A 23239-nucleotide genomic window follows, 5' to 3' on the forward strand; every position below is an offset into this window, starting at 1 on the left:
ACTTTGTGAAATTAAGTTGGTATCTGCATCTGGTCTTGTGATCGAACAGCTGAAAAAGACGAAGAACAGGAAAAATTGGGAGTCTGACACTCCGAACGAGATAAATTTGGTGTAAATTAACACAAAATCTCGACAACAATCATGGTGGACCGAGCAAATATCAAACAGATAATACCGGCATTGCCGGATGAAAAAATTGGTAATTATATTTCGTCTATATAATATAATAGAAAAGATTCATATATTTGACAGTGTGCCACTCCCAACAATATTTCTATTTTTATTGTTTAATAATAATATTGTCATTAAAGTAGAAAAATGTGTGTTAAGGTATATTAAAAAATGTTGATATTCTGTCATTTTTTTTTTTTTATAATATTGATTTATTATAATTTTGCAGATATGCTGGCAGCTACAAGTGTGCTCCAGCAACAAGCTGCTGATATTAGGAATCAACGAATTAATTGGCAGTCATATTTCCAGTAAGTATTTGTAAATTATTCTTGAAAAATCGAAAAACTTAAAAATATGCTAATTAATAACATAAATTTGATGGTGTACAAACGTATGGAAGTATTTGTATAAGAAATATTTTAAAAACATTTAATGTTTTCAGATCACAAATGATATCAAAAGAAGATTATGATTTTATAGCAGCCTTTGACACAAGTGATGCTAAGGCAAGAGAAAATAAGCTGAAGGAGAATCCGCATCAGGCAGCTAAAACATTTCTTAATTTGCTTGGTCATGTTTCGAAAGATCAAACAATTCAGTATATTCTTACTATGATTGATGACATGCTACAGGTATAATTATAAATCTTTTCTTTTTCTTGATGAGAAGTAAATTAAATTCTTTTTATTAATATCTTTAGTTAAGGTTCTATCCTTGTTAATTGAGATTTTAATATTATATAGGAGGATCGCAGTCGTGTTGAAATCTTTCGTGAGCATTCTACACGAAAACGAGAATCCGTTTGGGGGCCATTCCTCAATCTGTTGAATAGACAAGATGGCTTTATAATGAATATGACGTCACGCATTATAGCCAAGTTAGCTTGCTGGAGTCATGATCTAATGGAAAAAACTGATCTTCAGTTTTATTTGACATGGCTCAAGGATCAACTAAAACTTAGCGTAAGCTTACTTTGACAGATCAATATATCACATGTTGCGCAAATCAGAAGGCCAATCTAATAAGATTCAAACAGCAATGATGTTACTTCTTTGTTTTTGTTTCAGTGCTACAGTAATTATAATTACAAATTTAATTTGTCAATTATATTTATATTGCAATATATAATGTTAATTCTCAAAAAAAATTTTAAAAAGTTATTTAAAGTTACATTAATCTTGACCATTTGAATTGCACAACTGCTGAGATTTTTTTTCTTTTTATGTAAGCATGTGCATGAGTTTGATATAATTACTTGGTGAATAATTTAATTTTTATTGAAATATTTAAAAAAATATGCTTGTTTAATAAGTGTTCTGTGCTTGAAAGCTACTGCAATGTTAGTTGTGTTTATCTACATGGTTATTTTTACATTGTTATTTTAATATTGGTTTATACTGTTATTTTACTATTGCTTTATCTTTTAGATGATATAATAATTTGTTTTAATGTGTGTGCTGCATGCAATCTATGTTTAGTAATCTGTCTAATTTATCACACTTGATGGTTTCTACAAGAGTAATCATGCATCTAATATTCAAAAAGAATAAGACATTCTTGTTAAAAATTTTACTGCTTTATTTACCATAGACTAACATTAATATAATACTGTTTCATAAATAATTTATTTAATATATTTACATATATATATATATATATATATATATATATATATATATATATATATACATGTATATGTACATATATATAATATGTTATTGATTTATAAATAACACTTATATAATATAATAATCCAATAAATATAAAATAATTATAATAACTTGCAAATAGAGTTTATATGATAAGTCTATGAGAAAAATTTTACAAAAGTCATAAACTAACAAAAGACATAACTAATTAAATAAAATAATAAACCAATCTGTGACTGATTATTGTATAGATTTATTGCTTTGTGCAATTAAGTTTAAAACAGGAGAAATTCCTTCGAAAATTATAGTAGAATTTATGTAGATAAAAAAAATGAGATGGGGTTTTAGTTTGATGCCCTTCAGGATCACAAAGGCTTGCATGCGGGACTAGAACAAGACATTACTGTGGAACAGGCCAAGGAGGCCCATGAGCTGCACGAATTACTCAACCCGGTTGGTTTTGTAACGTCTTAATCACATAGTAATATTAGTTATTATTCTAAATAAATTATAAAATTCTAATACGTTCTTAAATCATATACTACCAACAACTACTATAAATACCAACAAACCACTAATTTCTTATGTGGACATTTAGTCATATGCAAAAGTAACATAAATCTCTCAAATTTAAAACAAAATTAATAAAACACAATTTAAACACAAATACGCATGAGTTATGCTTTAAAAGAGCCTATTTTGTGGATGTCATATTTGCAAGTGCAAATTTCTTAAACATCTTAGATGCTATATCTTATCTAAATGCTACTAATAGACGCTAAATCTTTTTATAAAATTTATTTATATATCTTTTATATAAATATAAATATAAAGATAAATGTAAAAATAAAAAAAAAAAATATATATATATATATATATAAGATGTCATGTCAAATTACTATCATATTTTTGCATGTAGCAACATATTGATTAAATATTATTTTGTTAATTAGAAAGAAATTTATTTTCTTATCTTATTTTATCTTTTTTATCCGAAGAATATAGAGGATATACACATTATATTTCTTCCTCTTAGAATAACGAGTATATCCAATCAGTGGCGCGGTGTCTACAAATGATGCTTCGTATAGACGAATATCGCTTTGCGTTCGTATCTGTTGATGGAATTTCAACTCTTCTCAGTGTTCTCTCTGGAAGGGTAAACTTCCAAGTGCAATATCAGCTTATTTTTTGTTTATGGGTACTTACTTTCAACCCTCTCCTGGCAGAAAAGATGAATAAGTAAGTAATCCTCCTTTCTCTTTCCCTTATTTGATATACATTTTATTAAATGTCGAATATAAATAAAAAATGCGCATAATATTCGATATAACTAACAATGTTTAAAATGATGTCTTATATTGCAGATTCAATGTCATACCTATTCTTGCCGATATACTTAGCGACTCGGTCAAAGAAAAAGTAACACGTATTATACTTGCAGTATTCAGGGTAAGTCAGACTGTCAGGGAATAAGAGGAAATCGTAGAATGTAATATAGAATTATACTACTATTACTTTTTAATATTATTGCAGAATTTAATCGAGAAAGTAGAAGACGGGCAAGTTGCCAAGGAACACTGCATTGCTATGGTGCAGTGTAAAGTATTGAAGCAGCTTTCGATACTGTGTCAACGAAAATTCGACGACGAAGATATTACTGATGATATTGAGTTTCTCAACGATAAATTGCAAGCGTCCGTGCAGGATTTAAGTTCGTTCGATGAATATTCAACGGAAGTGAAGTCTGGTCGTCTTGAATGGTCTCCTGTTCACAAATCGGGCAAATTTTGGCGCGAGAATGCCAGTCGTCTCAATGAGAAGAATTACGAGCTCTTGCGGATTCTCGTTCATTTATTAGAAACCAGCAAAGATCCTCTCGTCCTCAGTGTGGCTAGTTTCGACATCGGCGAATACGTACGCCATTATCCACGTGGCAAACAGTACGTTAATTTACATGTTTATAGAGAAGCAAGCTCATATTTCATACATATTGATTATTTGAAAATGTTTAAAAATGTGTAATTTTTTATTGAAATAATATCTCGTGTACTTCAGCATAATTGAACAACTTGGCGGAAAACAACGTGTAATGCAACTTCTCGGACACGAGGATCCTAATGTTAGATACGAGGCTCTTCTTGCAGTACAAAAACTTATGGTACATAATTGGTAAGTTATGGAATGTTAAAAATTTTTTATATATATTTCTTATTATTTGACTTTAATTTTATTATTTTATATCTATGTGTAAAAATTTCATATTTGATAAATTTCTTACTTTTTAGGGAGTATCTTGGAAAGCAATTAGAGAAAGAACAAACAGGTACATCTGGAGCGCCTGCTAACAAATCTGGAGCACAAGTGCCAGCAAAAGCCTGAATATTCGTACAACTTGTACAAGTCACGATTTGAAAAAACAATGCGAGAGTATTATAGAAAATTCGCGCGCGTGACATAATTTATATCCGCTTATATAAAGCGCTTGTATAATTTGAGATATTTACATTCCCTTCCATTCTATATTATTGTAAAAAGAAAAAAAAAAAGAGGAAATATTGAATCCCCATTTTTCTTTCGTGCAATCCAATTTTGTAAAATAATTCTTGGTTATATATATATATATATATATATATATATCTACTCATGTATATATACAAACTTATACATATGCACGTTTTACATCGTGAATAAGGTATATAAACGTTGATGTAATGAATCCCGTCACGTGTAAGATATTTTAGCCTTATATATAGTATTTGTTCTCTGGAATGTTAGTAACAAAATAAAATTTTATTCTGTTGAAAAACTGTACATATGATATATATAAAAACACATACATATTTTTGCGATTGCTTAAACTTTTCTAAATTTCAGTTTAATATTAATATTACAGGACGCTAATTGTATTAAAAGAAATCTAAAGATATATGGTATTTCGACCTCGTGTACATTATCTTCTTCACCACACAGACGGCATTTTTTATCATCCTCATCATGTCTACTGTTCATAATTAATTCTGGTCCAAGTAGTGAACCACATTTTTGGCACGCTAAAGTCTATATAAGTAAATATTTATTATGATCAAGAAATTTCTTAAATTCACACTTTGTAAAATTTGTAAATAAGGAATACTTAATCAGTACTATTTGCATATATTAAAATATAAAAGGAGATCTCTTATTGCTTACCGTCATTTTATCGGAACAATGAAAGAGGCGGTCTTGAAGAAGGTACGAGCAACCATGAGAGATCAGAGCGTCTCGTTCCATCTCTCCGAATCGAACACCACCGCCTCGTCGACGACCTTTAATGGGTTGCCTCGTTAATTGATCCATTGGTCCGGTACTTCTTACCTGAAAACAAGAGATTTGCATACATATTTTGCATTCTCGTTATAATTTAGAGAATGGAGAATAGTGTATGGAATATCAAATTGTAGGAAAAAGGAGATGAATAAAAATTTGATATTTAAATAATAACTTAAAAAAATAATTTTTTTTAGATACTAATACAAAAATTTACATAGATTGATTACCTGCCACTTATCGGAGACCATGTGTCGCAATCTTTGATAATGTACTATACCAAAAAAGATGCTGGCTTCCATTTCGCATCCATAAATGCCTGAATACATTCTTTCAGTTCCGTAATAATTATAACCACCAAGTTCCAACAATTTTCCGAAGTAGTTTATGGCTGTATTGTCCTCATCGAATCTGAAGGGTGTAGCATCATGAACTAGTCCGTGCACAGCTGCTGACTTACCAGCCATCACTTCGATCATCATAGCTGTGATGGAAAACAATAAAAGCTTATATTCGTATTTTTTTGATAACTTATCTTTAAAAAAATAGATTTTAATATTACAAATGTATTTACGCTAAAAAAAAATCCGAACTGAAAATTTATCAGAATTTCTATTATTATAGTAGAGATAATTTAGACAGCACATAAAGTACAATTTATTATTTAGTTCACCTATTGTCATACGGCTTGGAAATCCATGCGGATTGAATATAATGTCAGGAACCATCCCGGTTTCTGTGAATGGTAAATCCTCGGCAGGATACAGCCGCGAAAGGATTCCTTTTTGTCCTGCCCTTGACGCAAATTTATCTCCAACAATAGGATTTCTCTGAAAATTTAATATATTTAAAAACCGCGTATTATTTACATATAAATGTATGTACAAAATTAATACTAATTACAGGAATACGGAATGTAATGCATGCTCTTCGAGGATCTTGATTATTAAATGTTCCACATAACTTGACACTCTCGATATAAGTGTTTTCTGTGCCTTTATATTTTCCAGTGACGTAGTTATTACTATCAGCATCATAATAACTGTTAAATGAACAGATTCGATGAGTTTTTGAAATAAAAAAAGTGATATATCAAAGTTAAGACTACTTACCAATAGTACGGGTCACCCTCTTTGATAGAAGCGCCTGTAATAGGTAAACCATCAACATCTAACGTTTTCTCGAGCTCGGGTTTATCCGGATTGCGGGCGAAATAACTCTTCTTATCGTTCAAATCAACAAATTCAGACTTGTAGATCGTTCCGTGTCCGAAACCGCGTTCATAGGACGCCTTGTTAATGACCATTGCGTCTTCCATATCATACCCCTACATATTCAATTATCAACGATATAGAACTCTGAATGATCCTTGAACTGAACTTTTGATACTAAAAACAAAATAACACTTACCGTATATGAAATAACAGCAATTATTGCATTGGTACCCATCGCAAAATCGTCCATGTTAATATTATCATAATGTACTGGCCTAAAGAGAGGAGCAGCAGGCGTTTGCAACCTGTACATTTTTGTTTGCGACTGCTGTTGCCAATTGTAACATGGTGTTCCCATTGTTTGTTTTCCCATCTACGAGATGAAGAAAATATTGATAAATATTTCAGTTACGTTATTAACGTGTTCGTGATTACGCCTACAGATGTAATTTAAAACAGGTTTTAAATCACATCATCTCTGAATTACTATTGTATCATTGTTAATAATAAATTATTAGTTTTAGTGAACTAATATCCGTATATACAAATGCGAGCACATTGATCATCTCATTGAGCATAAAAAGATTTACCTGACATTGATACATATTTCTTGGACTCTGATTACAATCTGGCAGTGGGATAAGTTTAGCTAAATTGCTAAAGATGGTTGTCTGACTTACTTCTTGATGAGTTGTTAACTAGCAAGAACAAAAATTTTTTTATTATTATTAGATATAAAAACTTGAAAAATAAAATCCAATAAATATAATGCATATTTACTCCTTCGTAGGCTTCTTCAGGAATCACACAGACATCCATATAAACTTGCTCAAATGTTCCAAGAAATTCAATTTTTTGCGCAGCTAGATTTATCACTGGTCTCATCATTCTAGCTGCATTAGTAAATAAGAATAATCCTGGATACTGACCTGGAACTTTCTTTTTTGGTACAAGTGCAATTTCCAATGTTGATGGTATCTGAGGACAAAATGTTTCATTGATGTACATGTAATTTATATATGTAATGAATCAAAAGACATTACACTCTTAACTTACTTCTTGGCCCTTTATCTTGAGCAATCTCAGTCTATGAATTACTTTATTAATAATTTTGTTATCAATCAAACCAATCAGTTTTCCATCTAACATGACAGTATATGAATTTTTCCAGTTATCTGCAATAGACAACGGAATCATTCCAAGATCTACCAATACTGTAGGTATTGCAGCTTTCAATTTTGGATCTGGATGTTTTGTGATGATACAATTCATGGTCAAATGGTTCAACAATCCACATGGAGCACCATCCGGCGTATGTATTGGACAAATAAATCCTGCAAACAAATAATATTATAATTGATTTATTTGTCTTGACTTTATTAATCAAATCATCGTGATTATGATTGTGATTATATGATATATAATCGTCGAAAAAAAAATTATGAATTACTGCTTGTATTTTGATTTCTAATTACGCTCATTTCTCAACATCTCTAATATTCTCTATTATTATATATTACTATATATATAGAAAAATTACAGTGGGATTGTTAATTACCCCATGCATCAGGCAACAATCGTCTACATTCAGTAGTTCTCATTCCTTGGAAAAATGCGCCTCTATGTATCGCACGAAAATGACTCATATAGCGCATCCTGTTAATATTTTCCACAACAATTGTGAGACCAGAGCTTTGCATGAGACCTAGACCGCTGGACGACCTTATGTTTCCAGTGGACAAGAAATACTCCATTTGTACGTCAATGTTGCTTCGAATTTTGGTGACGTTCAACATTTCTTCTAAAGAGGTAGAGACCAATCACGTGTATATACTTGGCTTTATTTTGACAAGAGATCAAACATAAAATTGATCAAAGGTAAAATACTTACGCACAGTTAAGATATATCGATTACCAGCACTTTTGGCACGTTTGAGAATATGAATTTTAAGATTTGTCAGCCATGATGACAATTTCTCTTTAAGAACTTGCAGATACAAGTGCCCGCCTAGCAAACATTCTTGCATCATTACAGAATCCACACCTTCGACAGCACATTTGTTACCAGCAAGAGCAAACAGTTTTTTCGTCATGAATACAAGTAAATGAAACTTATCGATTGGTTCGTCAAGATGAATGGCAACACAATACCTATATAAAAATGAGTATACAATAAAATTAAGACTTTGTACTGAATTATATATGAGAAACAAATAATTTAATGAAATGCAAACTCACTTAAGAATGTAATTACAGACGTCTATGTCACTTGCATCTGTAGGCAATTCTGTAGAGAATTTTACTTTAAATATTTTTCCTACATATGCTTTACATTGTTCATGCCAATGTAAACCTTCCTCATGCAAAGCACGTAACATATTCATAATACTATTACTATAATAAAGATCATCTTCACATCCGGCAATTAATGTTTTATAAATATATACATCAGTCACATCTATCAAACATTTTATCATCAATATTAATGGTACATAGTAAGTATTTTTTCTGTGAGTAAAAGCAAATTTTGCAGAACCATCATTGACATAATGCAGTGTATTGTTCTGTAAAAAAAAATGCATATTATATATATTTATATTTAAATTTACATATTTATGCACACATTATCTCATATGTATCTATATTAAACATATGGCAAGAATCTATAAAAAAAACTTTTGCTCAAATATACATACAGTGGCAGTGTTATCGTCTTGAACACTTCTCAATAAAATACCTAGATCGCTAAATTGTTCACCACGAGTTTTCCAGCCTGATCTCTTTACAGCAACGGGATAGTTTCGTCTCGTCATTATTAACATGCGTATGAGTCGTTCTATTCCTCTGATTATAAAGTATCCACCCCATTCTTGTTCAAGTTCACCATGATCAACTAATTCCTTTGGACTCATTTTATTTAGGTGACATCGATTAGACTATAAATATATTTTCACAAATTATAATTCAGCATAAAAATATATAATATGTTACAACACAAACTATTATATAAAAAATAAATAAGATTTATTTAATAATTAGAAAATAAAAATTGAAAAGTTAATTTGTTTTTTGTTATTCCTTATTCACTTTGACCATATATCAACACTGTTCATTTTTTTTTAAAGATTATATAAGAAAAAGTAAATTTTGGCTCATTTTCTTTAAGAAATCTAAAAATATCAAGACAAAAAAAAATATTTTTTTAAAGCTAAATCTTAATCTTTTGCTAAAGTTACTGTGGATACTAATTTCATTTTTTTTTAATGTATAAATAATATGTGTGAGAAACTTACTTATTAATAATAATTATTGAACAGTAATAAATTTCATAATGTTTATATTTTACCTTGAGCATAATTGGAACATCTCCTAAATCTTTTTCAAGAGTTTCTTGCTCTTTACCATTTATAGACCATCCAAGTCTTACTGTTATTTTACCTCTGTAAGTAGCACCTCTTTGCCGACATTCTGTCGGATATATTTTATAATTCTTTACACCAATTGTACCAGAAGGTACAGTAGGCTTAAAAATTTGTATATCATCTAGCCAGAGGACTACTTTGTCATCATTAGGAAGAGTTAAATATACTGGTGTACTGTTTTTTATACCTTGAAAAAGGCCATCTTCCAGCATATAATTAAAGGATTCAATGTGGGGTGCACCTAGAGATTGCAACAGCTAAAAGAAATAGGAAACATAATTGTTTATATTGTAAATCTTTTAAAATAATTTATATCTATAATATATCTGTAATATTTATATAATCTTGCTTTGAAAAAACAATATATTTAATATAATTGTGATTTATAAGAAAATAATTTCAATTATATCAACGATGTATACACGAGTGTGTACACGTGGGTATACATGCGGTTTTATTTCTTTTTATAAAAAATACATATTTACCTTGTTCTGTTTTTCAGGTGGTTTACCAAAATCCGGCGACGTATTCGTTAATTTGGGCTCCAGCAAGATATCTGACATATCCATTGTAGAATATAATTTTTTATTGTTACTTCTTTTTAAAAAGTTTCGTTATACAAATGCTAGCCTCCAAAACAAACCTTGTCAACCTTAAGGCCGATATATATTACATTTGTCGACAAATTTTTCGAGCATGTCGATTGGCTGTAGGATAGAAAGGTTCTCAGGTCTTTAGGAACTTTTTATCCTGCAGCCAATCATATTTAACGTCGTCTTAAGATCTCGTTCAACCAATAAAATGATGCTATGCGGCCACTTCATTGGTTGAACGGATTGATTTTAAGGAGATCTTAAATATAGGCTCGGACTATGAATACCGATCTATATTTATATGTATTATAATATTGTACTTTAAAATCAAAAGTCATTTATTATATAAATTTTGTAAATCTAATTATATAACTTATAGATGGCTTTTTTTATACACGCATGTGTACATCATATATATAAATGATGAACAATCAACTCACTACAATTTACATGACAAAAAAAAAGTACAAAAATATTTACAATATGTACAAATAGGAAAAGCACATATATATAAAAATAAAAAAAAAATTAATTCAAATAAGTCTAATAAATATTTACGTTCAAAGATCTAAAGTATATTTAAATATCTAAAATGTTTTATGAGATATTTTTCACTGATTGCTGCATTTCTGTATATACAATATTACATTTTATAATTTCTTCATATAATTTATCACTCCTCATATCTGACCATAAGAAAGTAGAATAAGCAATTCCTAATTTAAGTGAATTAATAATTTGCAAATTTAGTTCTTTTTTTATTATTTTTTATTATTAGCTTTTATTGAATATATAATTCCTTAATGGCATTCTCCAAAATTTCTATTTGCAGTTTATATATTTTTATCTGTTTGATTTTGAATTGTTTATAACATATAAAATACTTGTAAGCTTTGGAAATTTCTATTATTATCCTTCCATATATATATATATATATATATATATGATCTGACTAATAACACTTTCTAGATCTTTTTCCAAGTCAGTAAATAATAAAAAAATTCATAACAATCTGATGTTGAATTATCTGTTTCGCAAGATTTGTCATTTTCTTGACACAATTTTTCTTTTGATAAACGTAAAAAAGTGCAACTCCATAGGAACTTTATAGCAATATATCTAGCAATATTGTCATAAGCATATTAATATTTATCAAACATTGAAGCATATAGAGATTCTAAAAAGTTGTTTTATCCATTATTATCAATTGATCCTTATAAAATCTCTTCACATAATCAGCAGCTGCAAGATGTCTAGCTTCAGTGAAATGGTATTTCAATATGGAGAATTGGCCTAAATCAAGTGATATTAAAGGCTAATTAATAACATTCTATATCTAGATATCTTATGGGAAGTTTCCATATAATACTTCTATTTGTTGATTCACCTTTATAGATATAGGAACTTTCCAGTAAGGAAACACAGGTAGACACAAATGTCATGTAATTGACTATCTAATAGAGAATTTTTTTTGTCCCAAAAATTTTTCTAGTTGATAGCCAATCATTGTGTTATATGTATGAAGAAGGTAATATGTATTCTCTCTCTTTTATCACTTATCCTTTATTTTTCGCCACCAGAATATTATTGTGAATGGTAAAGAGAAAAAGGAAGCAGTTCTATTGTTATTATATCTATGCTCATGACAAACCACCTGTAGAGTGAGAGAGGGGAGCTACAATATAACTGACAAGCATACACCTGCCGAGGTTCAGTATGTGTGTACTTATGTGTAGTTTGGAATGTGGTGATCTTAATTAGAAATAATTACCCGATAATTGAAAGTTTCATATATTTCTAATGAAAAACTCTTTGTACAGTCATTCTTTATTTTTTGCAAGAAAACGTTTATTTCACTGTTGTGAATTAAAATTACGTAGTATAATGTTCTCTCTCTGTATATCTAAAGATTTATCATATATACACCAAAAAATTGAAATTTTAAATTAAATAAACAAAATTAAAACTGTGATACTACAACCGCTGCAATGGAGGACAGCAATTTAACAAAGAAAATATTATAAAATGTTTAGTCGGTGCTCCCTTCCCTTCTATGACATAGTTTAGAAATTCAACATTTTTTTCAAATGAATGGGACTACAATTCAAGGTCAGTGACCATTTCCTATTCTCATCATCGGTTGAGTGAACGGGTTGTCTTATTGCAATGTCTCATATTTTTTTTCTCACATGACTCACATGATCCTGCGATTTATGTTCGCAAGCTGATTTTTATAGCATCATCCATTATGGAACAATCTGAAAAAAAAGCCAAAAATTTTGAAGTCATCGTGAAAAATTTCATAGCCGGCGGTAAGTAACTTAAAAGAAATTTTTCAAAAATTTTACTTTATAATTTTTTAACAAGGATTTCGGGAATATTTATGTTTCGTAAAATGAGACAGGAGAAGGAAAGAGAAAGCTAAGTTTTTATATATTGAATAAAAAGTTATATAAGAGGGAAAAGTTATCAAGTTTTGTAATCTTGGATTGTATTTTAAGGATTGCAATTCAGATTTCCCTTTTTATTTTTTTTTCATTTTATAAGTGAAAAGAATAAAAATGTAATAATTTATTTAGAAAGTAATCTTGATCTTTAAAAAACAAAATTGTTCATAATCTTTATAGTTGATACAAAGAAAAAATCCTTTGTAATGGTTTTTGTTTTTTATTATATATTTAGTAATTATTTTATAAAGCATAGGTTTATATATATATAAGAATGTCTTTTTATATATATATTTCTTCATATTCTAAAAGGTTTTTAAGGATTTATTTAATGTTTGAAAGAAAACTTGGGACACCTTGTATAAAAATATATATAATCCTTTATATAAAAATATATATAAATTATAAAATTTTATATTATAAATCTTGACATATGTTATAGGTGTAGCTGGTATGTGCTCAAAAACAACTGTAGCACCTTTAGACAGAATAAAAATTTTATTGCAAGCACAGCATGAATATTACAAACATTTAGGTAAAAATATCTTTCCCAAAAAGCTCTTGCTAATATGTGAAGCCTAACAATGTGAAATTTATAATATTGAATTTATAATACATGCATGTAAATATACATATGTATACACATATTTTACAGGTGTCTTCTCAGGATTAAAGGAAGTTGTCCAACGTGAAAATTTCTTTGCTTTATATAAAGGCAATCTCGTTCAAATGATTAGGGCTGTACCTTATGCAGCAATACAATTTACAGCTTATGAACAATATAAAAAGGTAATAAAGAGATTTGATATTACATATTACTCAAATTCAATGTATTAAATAATATTTAAACAATAATATTTGTGACTAAATCCTAAAAACATAATGAACAATTTTCATAAAGATATTTGCTAGAGATGTAGAACATCAATAATTAAAATTAATCAAATTCCCTATGAGAATTAACGATAAAGTTTATTATTTATAGAACAATAAACAATGTTACAAATCGCAGAGTAAATATATAATACTTTCAACTACAATAATAATTAGCTATATATTATAACTTTATACAATATTTGAAATCACTGCAATAACACTTGCTTGGATTCAATTCTTCTCTGCTTTTTAATTAAAACTTCTTATCATGTCGCTTTAAATATGATTAATTTAATTATTGTACTTGTAATAAAACATGTCAAATTTCCCTGATATACTAATAATATTTGATAAAATTATTAAAATAAACGTTCATTTTTAATCAACTTTGGAGAAAATTTCAAGAAAAGTAAAAATTATATATATGTAAAGCAAATAGATAAGATCATCAAATTTTATCTTTCATCAAATTTTATCTTTCATCAAATTTTATCTTTCATCAAATATGTAGATATGAGGTTTAAAATGTCCTTGACACATTTTAAATGCATATATTAATATTCGGTCGATTATCTGTTATAATTGAAAGTCTTATTAATTTATTCTGTACTATTGTACACATACAGTTGATCCCTATTTGTTCTCACCAGGCTGTAAATGTGAAAAAATATCTGATATAATGTTTGCATAATTTTTGTCAGCATTTAGGAAAATTATTCGAACAAAATTCACATATAGATGGATTCTTAGCCGGAGCTGCCGGAGGTGTCACAGCAGCTGCAATTACATATCCGCTTGACACCATCAGAGCGAGATTAGCCTTTCAAGTTGCCAGCAATACACTTTATTCTGGAATTAAACATGCTGCTGTTAGAATGTTTAAAGAGGTAAACAATGCAATTTATTTCTATCTTCAAAAGGTGTATTTAAGCCTATGAAAACTTTATTTGTGCCTTTGTATCACAATAATAGAATTGGCTTAATTATATAGTTCATGTTATAAATTAAAATAACTGTTATAATAAATTTCGAATACGAGAATAAGATTTTAAAGCTCCATTAAAAATACAGATAAATCATATATATAATGATAATACAAAGAGATACAATCTTCTAAATATTTTACATGAACAATTTTCTAACTTTTCACAATTTGAATTTTTCTCGTATCAGAATAAGTTAATGGAGTTAATAGAAAGAGAATATTTCAGGAAGGTGGCCTACGAGCATTATATAGAGGATTTTGGCCAAATATGTTGGGTATGATACCTTATGCAGGATTTTCCTTTTATACATTTGAAAAATTGAAATACCTATGTTTGAAATACGGGCCACATTATCTTTGTTCTGAACATAAAACAACTGGTGAGTTAAATTGCCCAATTCTTAAGATATAGAAAATGTAGACTGTTCCTAATCTAATTACACTGTAAATAAAAAAGTATTCGCTTGAATAAAAAAGATAAAAATATTTAACAGAGCTTCTTTCTCTTCTAATGCAGAAACTCTAAATTTCTAGAGAAAAATATCGTTAGATGCGTGCTCTTTTTTTATTGCGTTGCTATATTTGATTCATTTAGTGGTCTATATGTTTTCTATGCACATATACATAATTTCCTGAATCTAACAAGAATATAATGATAGGACGTTACAATTACAAAATTCTTCTATTTAAGAACATATATTTCTCAATTTCCTCCTATTCAGTCGAATAATCATTGTATAATTAAGTCGCAATAACTTTCTAAACTAAACTTCTTTTATTGCAGGAAAGAAAGAAAGAAATTTTCTTTTTTTATTCTTGTTTTTTTATTAGATCTGTTAAACTTAAAGCTAAACTTTCTTTTCAAAGAATTTGTCAGTCACACATGTAAAGAATTAACGCATTAAGATAAAAAAAAAAAAAGAAATTGGCAATAATACGTATTAACGTATTAACGATAAATAATAAAAGTAATAATAATAAATCATTGTTGTAGGTAATCTTATATTAAATATACCAGCAAAACTTTTATGTGGAGGCGCTGCTGGTGCTGTAGCACATACTTTTTCTTATCCATTGGATGTTACAAAGAGACGTATGCAATTGGCAATGATGAATCCAACTACACATAAATATGCGTAAGTAATATGATACAACAATAGTCTACAAGAAGTTTAATTCTGCAACAGAAATTGAAACGATTCTCTTGTGTTTAACCTTACAATAATTTTTTATACCAGATTAATGCAGAAATTTAGTAAATTAAGTAAATTAATAAATGTATTTACTTAAATAAAATTAATACTCTCAGGTCTGGAATGTTATCTACTATTAAAATAATATATATTGAAAACGGCATTGTAAAAGGCTTATATCGTGGAATGAGCATCAACTTTTTAAGAGCAATTCCTTTTATGGCAGTTGGTTTTGCAATGTATGAGGTGACAAAGCAGATGCTCAATTTAGACACAGGAGTACGATTATAATTAAATACATTATATTAATAACATAAAATAGATGACTAGTTTTTATACATACATATAGTCGAACCTCTTATCCTACGACATTTTCAGTCCGGAATCTTCACCTTAAACCTCTGATCCTACGACAAAAATTTGAGAGTGGGGGTATAATTCCCCTTTCGCGATCGTAGCATGAGAGGAATTTTTGTCGTAGGATAAGAGGTTTCGTAGCATAAGAGGGTCGTAGGATAAGAGATCTGACTGTATATATTTATGTATTCTCATGAAAAAATATGACAAAAATAACATACAATTTAACTAATCAATTGGTTAATCATAAAGAACATAATGATAAACAAATAAACTAACATGTATATGTATATTTATATTCATACAAATTAAAAAAAAAAAGATTTAATGATATTAAAATATTTTTATGGAAATGTTCAATCTGTCATAAAAAGTTAGATTGTAAATATTATAATGTAAGTAATTTAAGCAAGTATTTTACTTTAAGTATTTTAGTTTTTAATTGATACACATTTTACATATATCTACAGTTGAACAACTTGTTCATATTTACAATATAATAAATAAAGTTTATAGAATGATATTTAAGTACATAAAAATTTATAATAAAAATTAATAACAAAGGAACTTACTTTAATATGTAATTATTGTTACAAATTGAAAATTATAAACTTGTGAGAAATAAAAATATGATACATTTTTGTACGTATTATTTCAAATGTATTTGTACATATAACAGAAATATTTTATTTTAATACAAAATACTTACTTTTTTTATTACTAACAGATGCAAGATTAGATAAACTAATAAAAAAAATGTTTATACATGTCTCTGTGTACGTGTATGTGATTTATAGAGATTAGCACTTTAAAAAATTAAAAACATGCATGAAGAATGAATTTTACAAGAAACATGCATTTTTCTCTAAAATATTGTGAATGTCTGTAGAGCACAAACAAAACTCTGTCTAAATGTGATAATATTGTTTTATTTCTGTAATTCCTTATAATAAGATGACATTATATAATTATATGTTCATGGCATTTTTGTTTCTTTTCACAAATCTGGACTTATCCGACACCAGATCTTTGCAAACTATGTTAAAGTATTCAAATAAAGTTCAGTCAAGTAAAAGAATATTGCAGGCTTAATTCTATGCCAATTGTATATTTCATATACAATTGATTTATATATGTATAAGTATTATTTCAGATAAGTTAAAAAATTATAAAAGTTATCAAAAAAATTTTTAATTTGAGATATACAAAATTTGCTCCATGTACTGTAATATTCGAATTAAGGATATCATTTTCTACAGAGTTAAATCTAAAATAAAACTTTAAGTTCTCAAATGATTAATATTATCATATATATGTATTAATGAATTATATTTTATACAGTACGAATACTCTCGAAATATATATCAATGAAAAATATTTTATATTGTAAATGAGTTTTTATATAAGTGTATAACTTTTCAGTATATCCCATACCATTATAAAATCAAATAACAACAATATTCACGTATAGATAGACATTAATATACTAAGCATAGTCCCAACGAAATATTTTTAATAATCCATATTGATTTTGTTCATTGCATGAAAGTTGGTATGCAAAAAAGGCAATAAATAGAGCAAATATAAAATTAATTATTCTGGTTGTTGATACCTATTATTTTGCTGTACTTTTAATCAAACTTCATCGCATTATAATTACAAGTGCATTTTTGTTCTATGGGAAAATTTATTCTTATTATTGTAGAGTTCAGAGAGAAAATATATTATGTATATACGCATGATTGCATAGTAAAAAAAGAAAAAAAAAGAAAAAAAATGCTCAGCCTGCATTGTGCAGAAGAAAGATCGCGAAGTTATCTCCGCGTTGCGTCCTGTACTATGAATTTACAGTCTTAATAAATTGCTATGTAATGTGCATCATACACATTTCAAGTTTGTCTCGCCATCCATTGTAGTCGCTATTGTAATTGCTTCATTATGCATTATTTTCGAATTGCGATGCTTACTCCTATAAATACATCTGTATGTATGTTTTTCATCTTTTTTTTTTTTTAGTCGCTCATTATGCACGATGCTCCTGCACACGTTCAATGAGTATGAAATTTGACACAACACATTGGATTGCTTTGGCTTGCATTACACATGTTTATTTACCAGAAGCATCATTTTATATCTATTAATTAATAAAAAGATCATCGGTTTACAAGCAATTTTTTTTTCTTTTAATTAACCAATGTGAATGCATAGATTCACTCGGTATAAAATACATGTTTCACTTTAGGAGGCAGATAAAATTGATGCAAAAGTTTTCCATTATGTTTCTTGTCATATATTAACTAGTATAATGTATGACTCAACTCTTTGTAATTGCAGTTTATAAATTAAAAATTATGTTATAAAATGATTGTTTCCATGATATAAAAAAAAAATTAGTTGACAGAAAAATTAATCAGAGGCCAATTAAATTTTATTGTATATTATTAGATATAATTACTTTTCCGAAATGAAATAAAAACTTTTCAAGTACGAATGTAGATATAAAATTCTCATTTAGGTTTTCTTTTATTGTACAACAATGTGTTATTCCGCAAAAATAATGCTATAGATTAATAAAAAGCGATTTTAATGAGAACAAGATTTACATTCGCACAATTTGAAGATTTTTATATCATTTAGATAAAAATAATTATTTTTTGTACTTAACAATAATATATATTACATAAAATTAATACGTGACTCTAATTCTAACAAAATTATTATGTGAATTCACATTAATATATAATATTAATTTTTATAATTAAAAATTCTTTAATAAGTATAAATAATCTCTACTTGGAAATTATATTTATTAAATTCCTATGGAGCACAATTTATAAGCATATTAATTTACTGTTGCATCAATTTATCTTTTTTTTTCAAGTGGAACATTTCATGCTTCATTCACACCGATAATAAATGTGACACTCTCTTAAATATAAATTATGATCATCTTGGTATATTTTTTTGGAATCTTGCATGACAAATAACTTGGTTTAGAATATATGATGTTTTGTTTACAAGTTATTTTTGACAAAAGTTTCAATATTCTCATTCAAGATTACAAAATAATACCATTTTATCAGTATTTTTTGTTCTACCTGTTACGCGCAAATGTGTGTGCTGCATATTATTATATTCAGTTTCTTTATAATAAAAATACAAGCGGATATAATAAAAGTTGTAAAACTCAATGCTACAAGTGAATTTAATCGATACATGTGTACATTATTGTATTCATTTTTCTTCTTTAGTGTACAAGTAATGTTGTGTCTACATGTATTGTGTAAGGCACGCACAAAACGTGCGTGTAATCTATTCTATCTCTCAATGAGACACCACAAAGTGAGCCATGATATAATACTTGGAGCTATATGTGGTATATGAGAACTTGTTTGAGCCTCACACTCATTTAGCGATGTTCTATTATAAGTTATGTTATCTGGCGTCACTATAAAGTCAGGATCGCGCATTTCCATTCCCCTACCTTGACACTTAGCCCTGAAGCCTAACCTCTTAGAGGAAGTAGTCTGGCGTTCGCCTGGTAACATGTGGTTCTCCACGTCTTGGTGCTGGGTCAAACTGTAGGCTGTAATAAAAATTAATAAAATTACTTATTATTTATTATATTTATTATACTTTTATTATACTTATTATACTTTTGTAATTTGAAAATATCTTGACATGTAATAAATTTTTTTTGCAATAATGCAATATAACATGTTTAAGATTATCATACAAATTTCAAAATTATACATTTAATCTGTAGAAAGTTATTCAAAAGAGAAATTTGTATATATGATTTTATATATATATATACACACTCAATATATATGTAATATATCTTAATGATTCAATATGTACAAATAAATATGCACAATTTGAATATATAAATGTATTGAAATCATACTTACAATGAATATTTTAAAGCATCATCCAATTCCATGATTGCAGCTTGATTTCCGCAACGATAACAGTAATTAGGTGCAGAGAATATAGTCACAACATTACGGTCATGACACCTGAAACAAGAATATGTCATAAATATTACATTGTAATACTTATTTTAAAAAATGTTATATTGTAATTCGTTTATTCTGTAATCTAATATTCTGTATTAATACATATATATATGGCAGAAAAAGAAATATTTTAAATATTTTAAGACTATGTAAATAATATAAATGTTTGTATGTACCAATTGTAACCCTCCATGACCAACTGATGAGCTCGTGACACGAGTGTTAATCCATTGGAGTGGTTGAATGTTTCAGAAATATCTTGACCAAAAGTGTATCCTGCCCCACGCGGTGATATACCCCATCCTCCTCTATCATCTGGATCCGACCATAACAGATCGCACATTGGACCCTATTAAATAACGATTTATAATAAAATAAATTTCCTTGTTACGTATAATAGAATTTACTGATTTGCAAGAACGGATACGAACTTCGTGTGGCACTTCTTGAAGACGATCTAGAGCACGTATGTGATCTAAAGTATCGATCGACGGCGATAAACCACCATGTAAACAAAATATTTGGCCATCGACCAATGCTGTTAGCGGTAAATAATCGAATAAATCTGTAAAGAACTTCCACACATTGGCATTTCCGTATTTACGTAAGCATTCGTCATAAAATCCATACACTTGTGTGATTTGCCTCGATTCGTGGTTGCCTCGCAAAATGGTTATTCTTTCTCGATATCGCACCTTTAAGTATAACACAAAAAGAGGAAAAATATGTAATAAATTTGATATATTTATTAATCTAAAAAAATGTATAATATAACACATACTATAGAGAATAACATCTAAATGTACTAATTAACAGATATAAATATATTTCAAATTATGATTATAAATTATAACACATATAAATCATTTATATATTATACCATACCTTAAGAGCTACAAGTAGAGTGACAGTTTCGACTGAATAATAGCCACGATCAACATAGTCACCCATGAAGAGATAATTTGTATCAGGTGATTTGCCACCTATTCTGAACAATTCCATTAAATCGTGGAACTGCCCGTGTACATCTCCGCATACTGTTACAGGACATTTTACTTCTTGTACATTTGATTCCTTAGCTAAAATTTCTTTTGCCTGAAAGTTTTAAATATTATAAAATAAAATATTATTTCTCATTCTCTTTAGCGAGATAAAAAGAGGAAGAGAAGAGAAAAAAGAAAAAGAAAGAAAGAGAGTTACTGCAACAGTTCAAAGGAAAAAAAAATGATAATGTGCATTAAAATTAAAAAAAAGAAAGAAAGAAAGAAGATTAATTTACAAGTATAAGATAAATATGTAATATATTTATAATATATATATTAAATAATACTTTTTTGTTTTTTTGATGTTTTCTGATTGTGAGATAAAGTTCTGTGACATAAAATAATATGTAAACATTTAAAATCGAGTAATCAATAAAAAATACTAGATGAATTAAAAAATTTAGATTAAACTAGACTCTATTACATTCAAAGAAATACTTTCTAATGCCCAGATCCATTTTTTTCTACAAATGGATTTCAGTTGTCAGTTACAGATACAATTACTGGCACACATTTAGAAAATTAGATTGCTTTGGCCAATTGGCACAATATATAAATGCACTGCAATAATGTATTATTGCGACTATAATATCATCTCTTCAAGACCTAAATATAATTCATTCAAAAATTCTTGTTTCATTATCTTAGTATTTACCATTAATATTTAGAAACTGAGAAATTAGTCTCATAATAATCATATCGATAGATTATTCCAAATAATTCTTCACATATGAAATTATTTGTATTATACTATTATTTAAAATTTGAATCAAATATATCAAGATTTTCATAGTTAGCTTGAATACTAGAAAATCTTGATTAATATCCAATTTAATTGCAGACAACTATTACATCTTCATATGTTAAATATAATGGAAAAATATCTCAAACCATAAGAGATTGATTCATAGCAAACAAATATATGATGACTCAACTGCCCACGTATACCAATAGATAAGAATGACAGATGCTACTCTGATATTGTAATATATATTACTGTAATCTACAAAATTGATAACACTAATCATCTGTTGCAGAAATTGTTAAATGGCATACACCTTAAGAAAAGCTGAGTTAATTGTAACTACAGTGAATATACACTTGTTGCAGAATTACATTAACAGATCTGAAACGATATATAAGTAATATTATATGTACAAAATAAAGTCAAATCGATTAAGAATCGTAAATTTCTTTGCTGGTCCAAGAATTTTTAGATTTCAATATCAATATTAATGTGACTGCTATCGTCGAGAATAAAAAAATCGAAGACGATGGGAAATGCCAAGTATCGAGGAAAACTGATCGACACTTCTTGCGAAATGCGAATGCTCTAATGAAATACGCGTGACATTTCAGCGAGCCATGTTTGACGTCGGTGCACGCGCTAGGCTGAGGTCGGTACTGTAGCACAGTGTTCCTATTCGAACAAGCACGCGATGCAATCGAACTGGAATCATTTAATCATACGGACGCGAAACGCGGACCGAATCATGCGGAATCGATCAATTCCGCGAAGCGGATCGAGTACCTTATCGCAGAGGGTTTTCACTTGGCTCTCTGTCAGTTGTTTGCAATCGTTTAATTGTTCTATCCACTGGTCGAGTTCCTTGAGCGACGCCTTCTCCTCCATCGTACCTGTTCCCGGGTCTGCACGGAAATTAACGCACGGTATAAATCCAGCACACCCTTACTATCGCATGTAATCCGTCGCCGAGCGAGCCCCCTTGACGCAAAACTAAATCATTCGGTCTTTTTTCCCAGCCACTGGTCCGAGAACGAGTCCCGCAACACAAATATCCCGTATAAGCGGAGAGCAGCGCTCATTCACACAAAATGGCTGAACGCCGAGCGCTGGCGCGGTGACGTCAGGTCGTACTCATGCGTGGTGAGTGGTGCACCCTGCACCCCCGCCGGCCAAACCGATGTCCACCAATCGGCATCGCGGCTCGAGGCTC

The 23239-nt window shown here is 28.8% G+C and overlaps 4 protein-coding genes across 7 annotated transcripts; 2 read left to right on the forward strand and 2 right to left on the reverse strand.

Moving 5' to 3' along the window:
- Positions 1–31: 31 nt before the first annotated feature.
- On the forward strand, positions 32–4632 carry Vhasfd (V-type proton ATPase subunit VhaSFD). Of its 3 annotated transcripts, none has more exons than XM_072909120.1 (10): positions 32–199; positions 401–482; positions 617–806; positions 918–1136; positions 2172–2276; positions 2860–3065; positions 3191–3275; positions 3360–3766; positions 3882–3995; positions 4112–4632. In XM_072909120.1, the coding sequence occupies exons 1-10, from the start codon at positions 142–144 to the stop codon at positions 4203–4205; spliced, it is 1560 nt and encodes a 519-aa protein (XP_072765221.1). In that variant the 5' UTR covers positions 32–141; the 3' UTR covers positions 4206–4632. The 3 variants fall into 3 exon arrangements, with proteins under 3 accessions (XP_072765221.1, XP_072765222.1, XP_072765223.1); XM_072909121.1 differs by having other exon boundaries at positions 2187–2276; XM_072909122.1 differs by lacking the exon at positions 2172–2276 and having other exon boundaries at positions 33–199.
- Positions 4598–10433, reverse strand: Rpi135 (RNA polymerase I subunit Rpl135). The gene is made up of 16 exons (XM_072909118.1): positions 10254–10433; positions 9693–10025; positions 9043–9282; positions 8585–8910; positions 8238–8497; positions 7905–8147; positions 7403–7680; positions 7127–7324; positions 6937–7044; positions 6543–6719; positions 6245–6459; positions 6036–6174; positions 5806–5962; positions 5363–5616; positions 5016–5180; positions 4598–4883 (listed from the first exon to the last, which is right to left on the reverse strand). The coding sequence occupies exons 1-16, from the start codon at positions 10335–10337 to the stop codon at positions 4680–4682; spliced, it is 3381 nt and encodes a 1126-aa protein (XP_072765219.1). The 5' UTR covers positions 10338–10433; the 3' UTR covers positions 4598–4679.
- Positions 10434–12024: 1591 nt separating this feature from the next.
- On the forward strand, positions 12025–17199 carry LOC140674992 (solute carrier family 25 member 16). Of its 2 annotated transcripts, none has more exons than XM_072908960.1 (8): positions 12025–12470; positions 12599–12673; positions 13251–13343; positions 13464–13597; positions 14386–14571; positions 14896–15049; positions 15664–15805; positions 15908–16048. In XM_072908960.1, the coding sequence occupies exons 1-8, from the start codon at positions 12449–12451 to the stop codon at positions 15957–15959; spliced, it is 858 nt and encodes a 285-aa protein (XP_072765061.1). In that variant the 5' UTR covers positions 12025–12448; the 3' UTR covers positions 15960–16048. The 2 variants fall into 2 exon arrangements, with proteins under 2 accessions (XP_072765061.1, XP_072765060.1); XM_072908959.1 differs by having other exon boundaries at positions 12027–12470; positions 15979–17199.
- Positions 17129–23139, reverse strand: Mts (protein phosphatase 2 catalytic subunit mts). Its single transcript, XM_072908964.1, has 6 exons — positions 22813–23139; positions 21124–21333; positions 20670–20933; positions 20415–20587; positions 20131–20238; positions 17129–19805 (listed from the first exon to the last, which is right to left on the reverse strand). Exons 1-6 carry the CDS (start codon positions 22912–22914, stop codon positions 19733–19735), a joined length of 930 nt encoding a protein of 309 aa, XP_072765065.1. The 5' UTR covers positions 22915–23139; the 3' UTR covers positions 17129–19732.
- Between the last annotated feature and the right edge of the window lie 100 nt (positions 23140–23239).

Source organism: Anoplolepis gracilipes, chromosome 17 (genome assembly GCF_047496725.1).
Source record: "Anoplolepis gracilipes chromosome 17, ASM4749672v1, whole genome shotgun sequence".
In the NCBI taxonomy this organism is placed as follows: Eukaryota; Metazoa; Arthropoda; class Insecta; order Hymenoptera; family Formicidae; genus Anoplolepis; species Anoplolepis gracilipes.

Excerpts from the sequence above, each read along its gene's own strand:
- Vhasfd (XM_072909120.1), top strand. The coding sequence starts at position 142 with ATGGTGGACCGAGCAAATATCAAACAGATAATACCGGCATTGCCGGAT. Across the intron at positions 807-917 it reads TGATTGATGACATGCTACAG|GAGGATCGCAGTCGTGTTGA; the intron begins GTATAATTATAA and ends AATATTATATAG. Across the intron at positions 3,066-3,190 it reads CTGGCAGAAAAGATGAATAA|ATTCAATGTCATACCTATTC; the intron begins GTAAGTAATCCT and ends CTTATATTGCAG.
- Rpi135 (XM_072909118.1), bottom strand. The coding sequence starts at position 10,337 with ATGGATATGTCAGATATCTTGCTGGAGCCCAAATTAACGAATACGTCG. Across the intron at positions 8,498-8,584 it reads GTCTGTAATTACATTCTTAA|GTATTGTGTTGCCATTCATC; the intron begins GTGAGTTTGCAT and ends ATTTTTATATAG. Across the intron at positions 6,720-6,936 it reads GAAATATGTATCAATGTCAG|ATGGGAAAACAAACAATGGG; the intron begins GTAAATCTTTTT and ends TTCATCTCGTAG.
- LOC140674992 (XM_072908959.1), top strand. The coding sequence starts at position 12,449 with ATGAATGGGACTACAATTCAAG. Across the intron at positions 14,572-14,895 it reads CTGTTAGAATGTTTAAAGAG|GAAGGTGGCCTACGAGCATT; the intron begins GTAAACAATGCA and ends AGAATATTTCAG. Across the intron at positions 15,806-15,978 it reads CCAACTACACATAAATATGC|GTCTGGAATGTTATCTACTA; the intron begins GTAAGTAATATG and ends TAATACTCTCAG.
- Mts (XM_072908964.1), bottom strand. The coding sequence starts at position 22,914 with ATGGAGGAGAAGGCGTCGCTCAAGGAACTCGACCAGTGGATAGAACAA. Across the intron at positions 20,934-21,123 it reads CTCTACTTGTAGCTCTTAAG|GTGCGATATCGAGAAAGAAT; the intron begins GTATGGTATAAT and ends TTATACTTAAAG. Across the intron at positions 20,239-20,414 it reads GTCATGGAGGGTTACAATTG|GTGTCATGACCGTAATGTTG; the intron begins GTACATACAAAC and ends TTCTTGTTTCAG.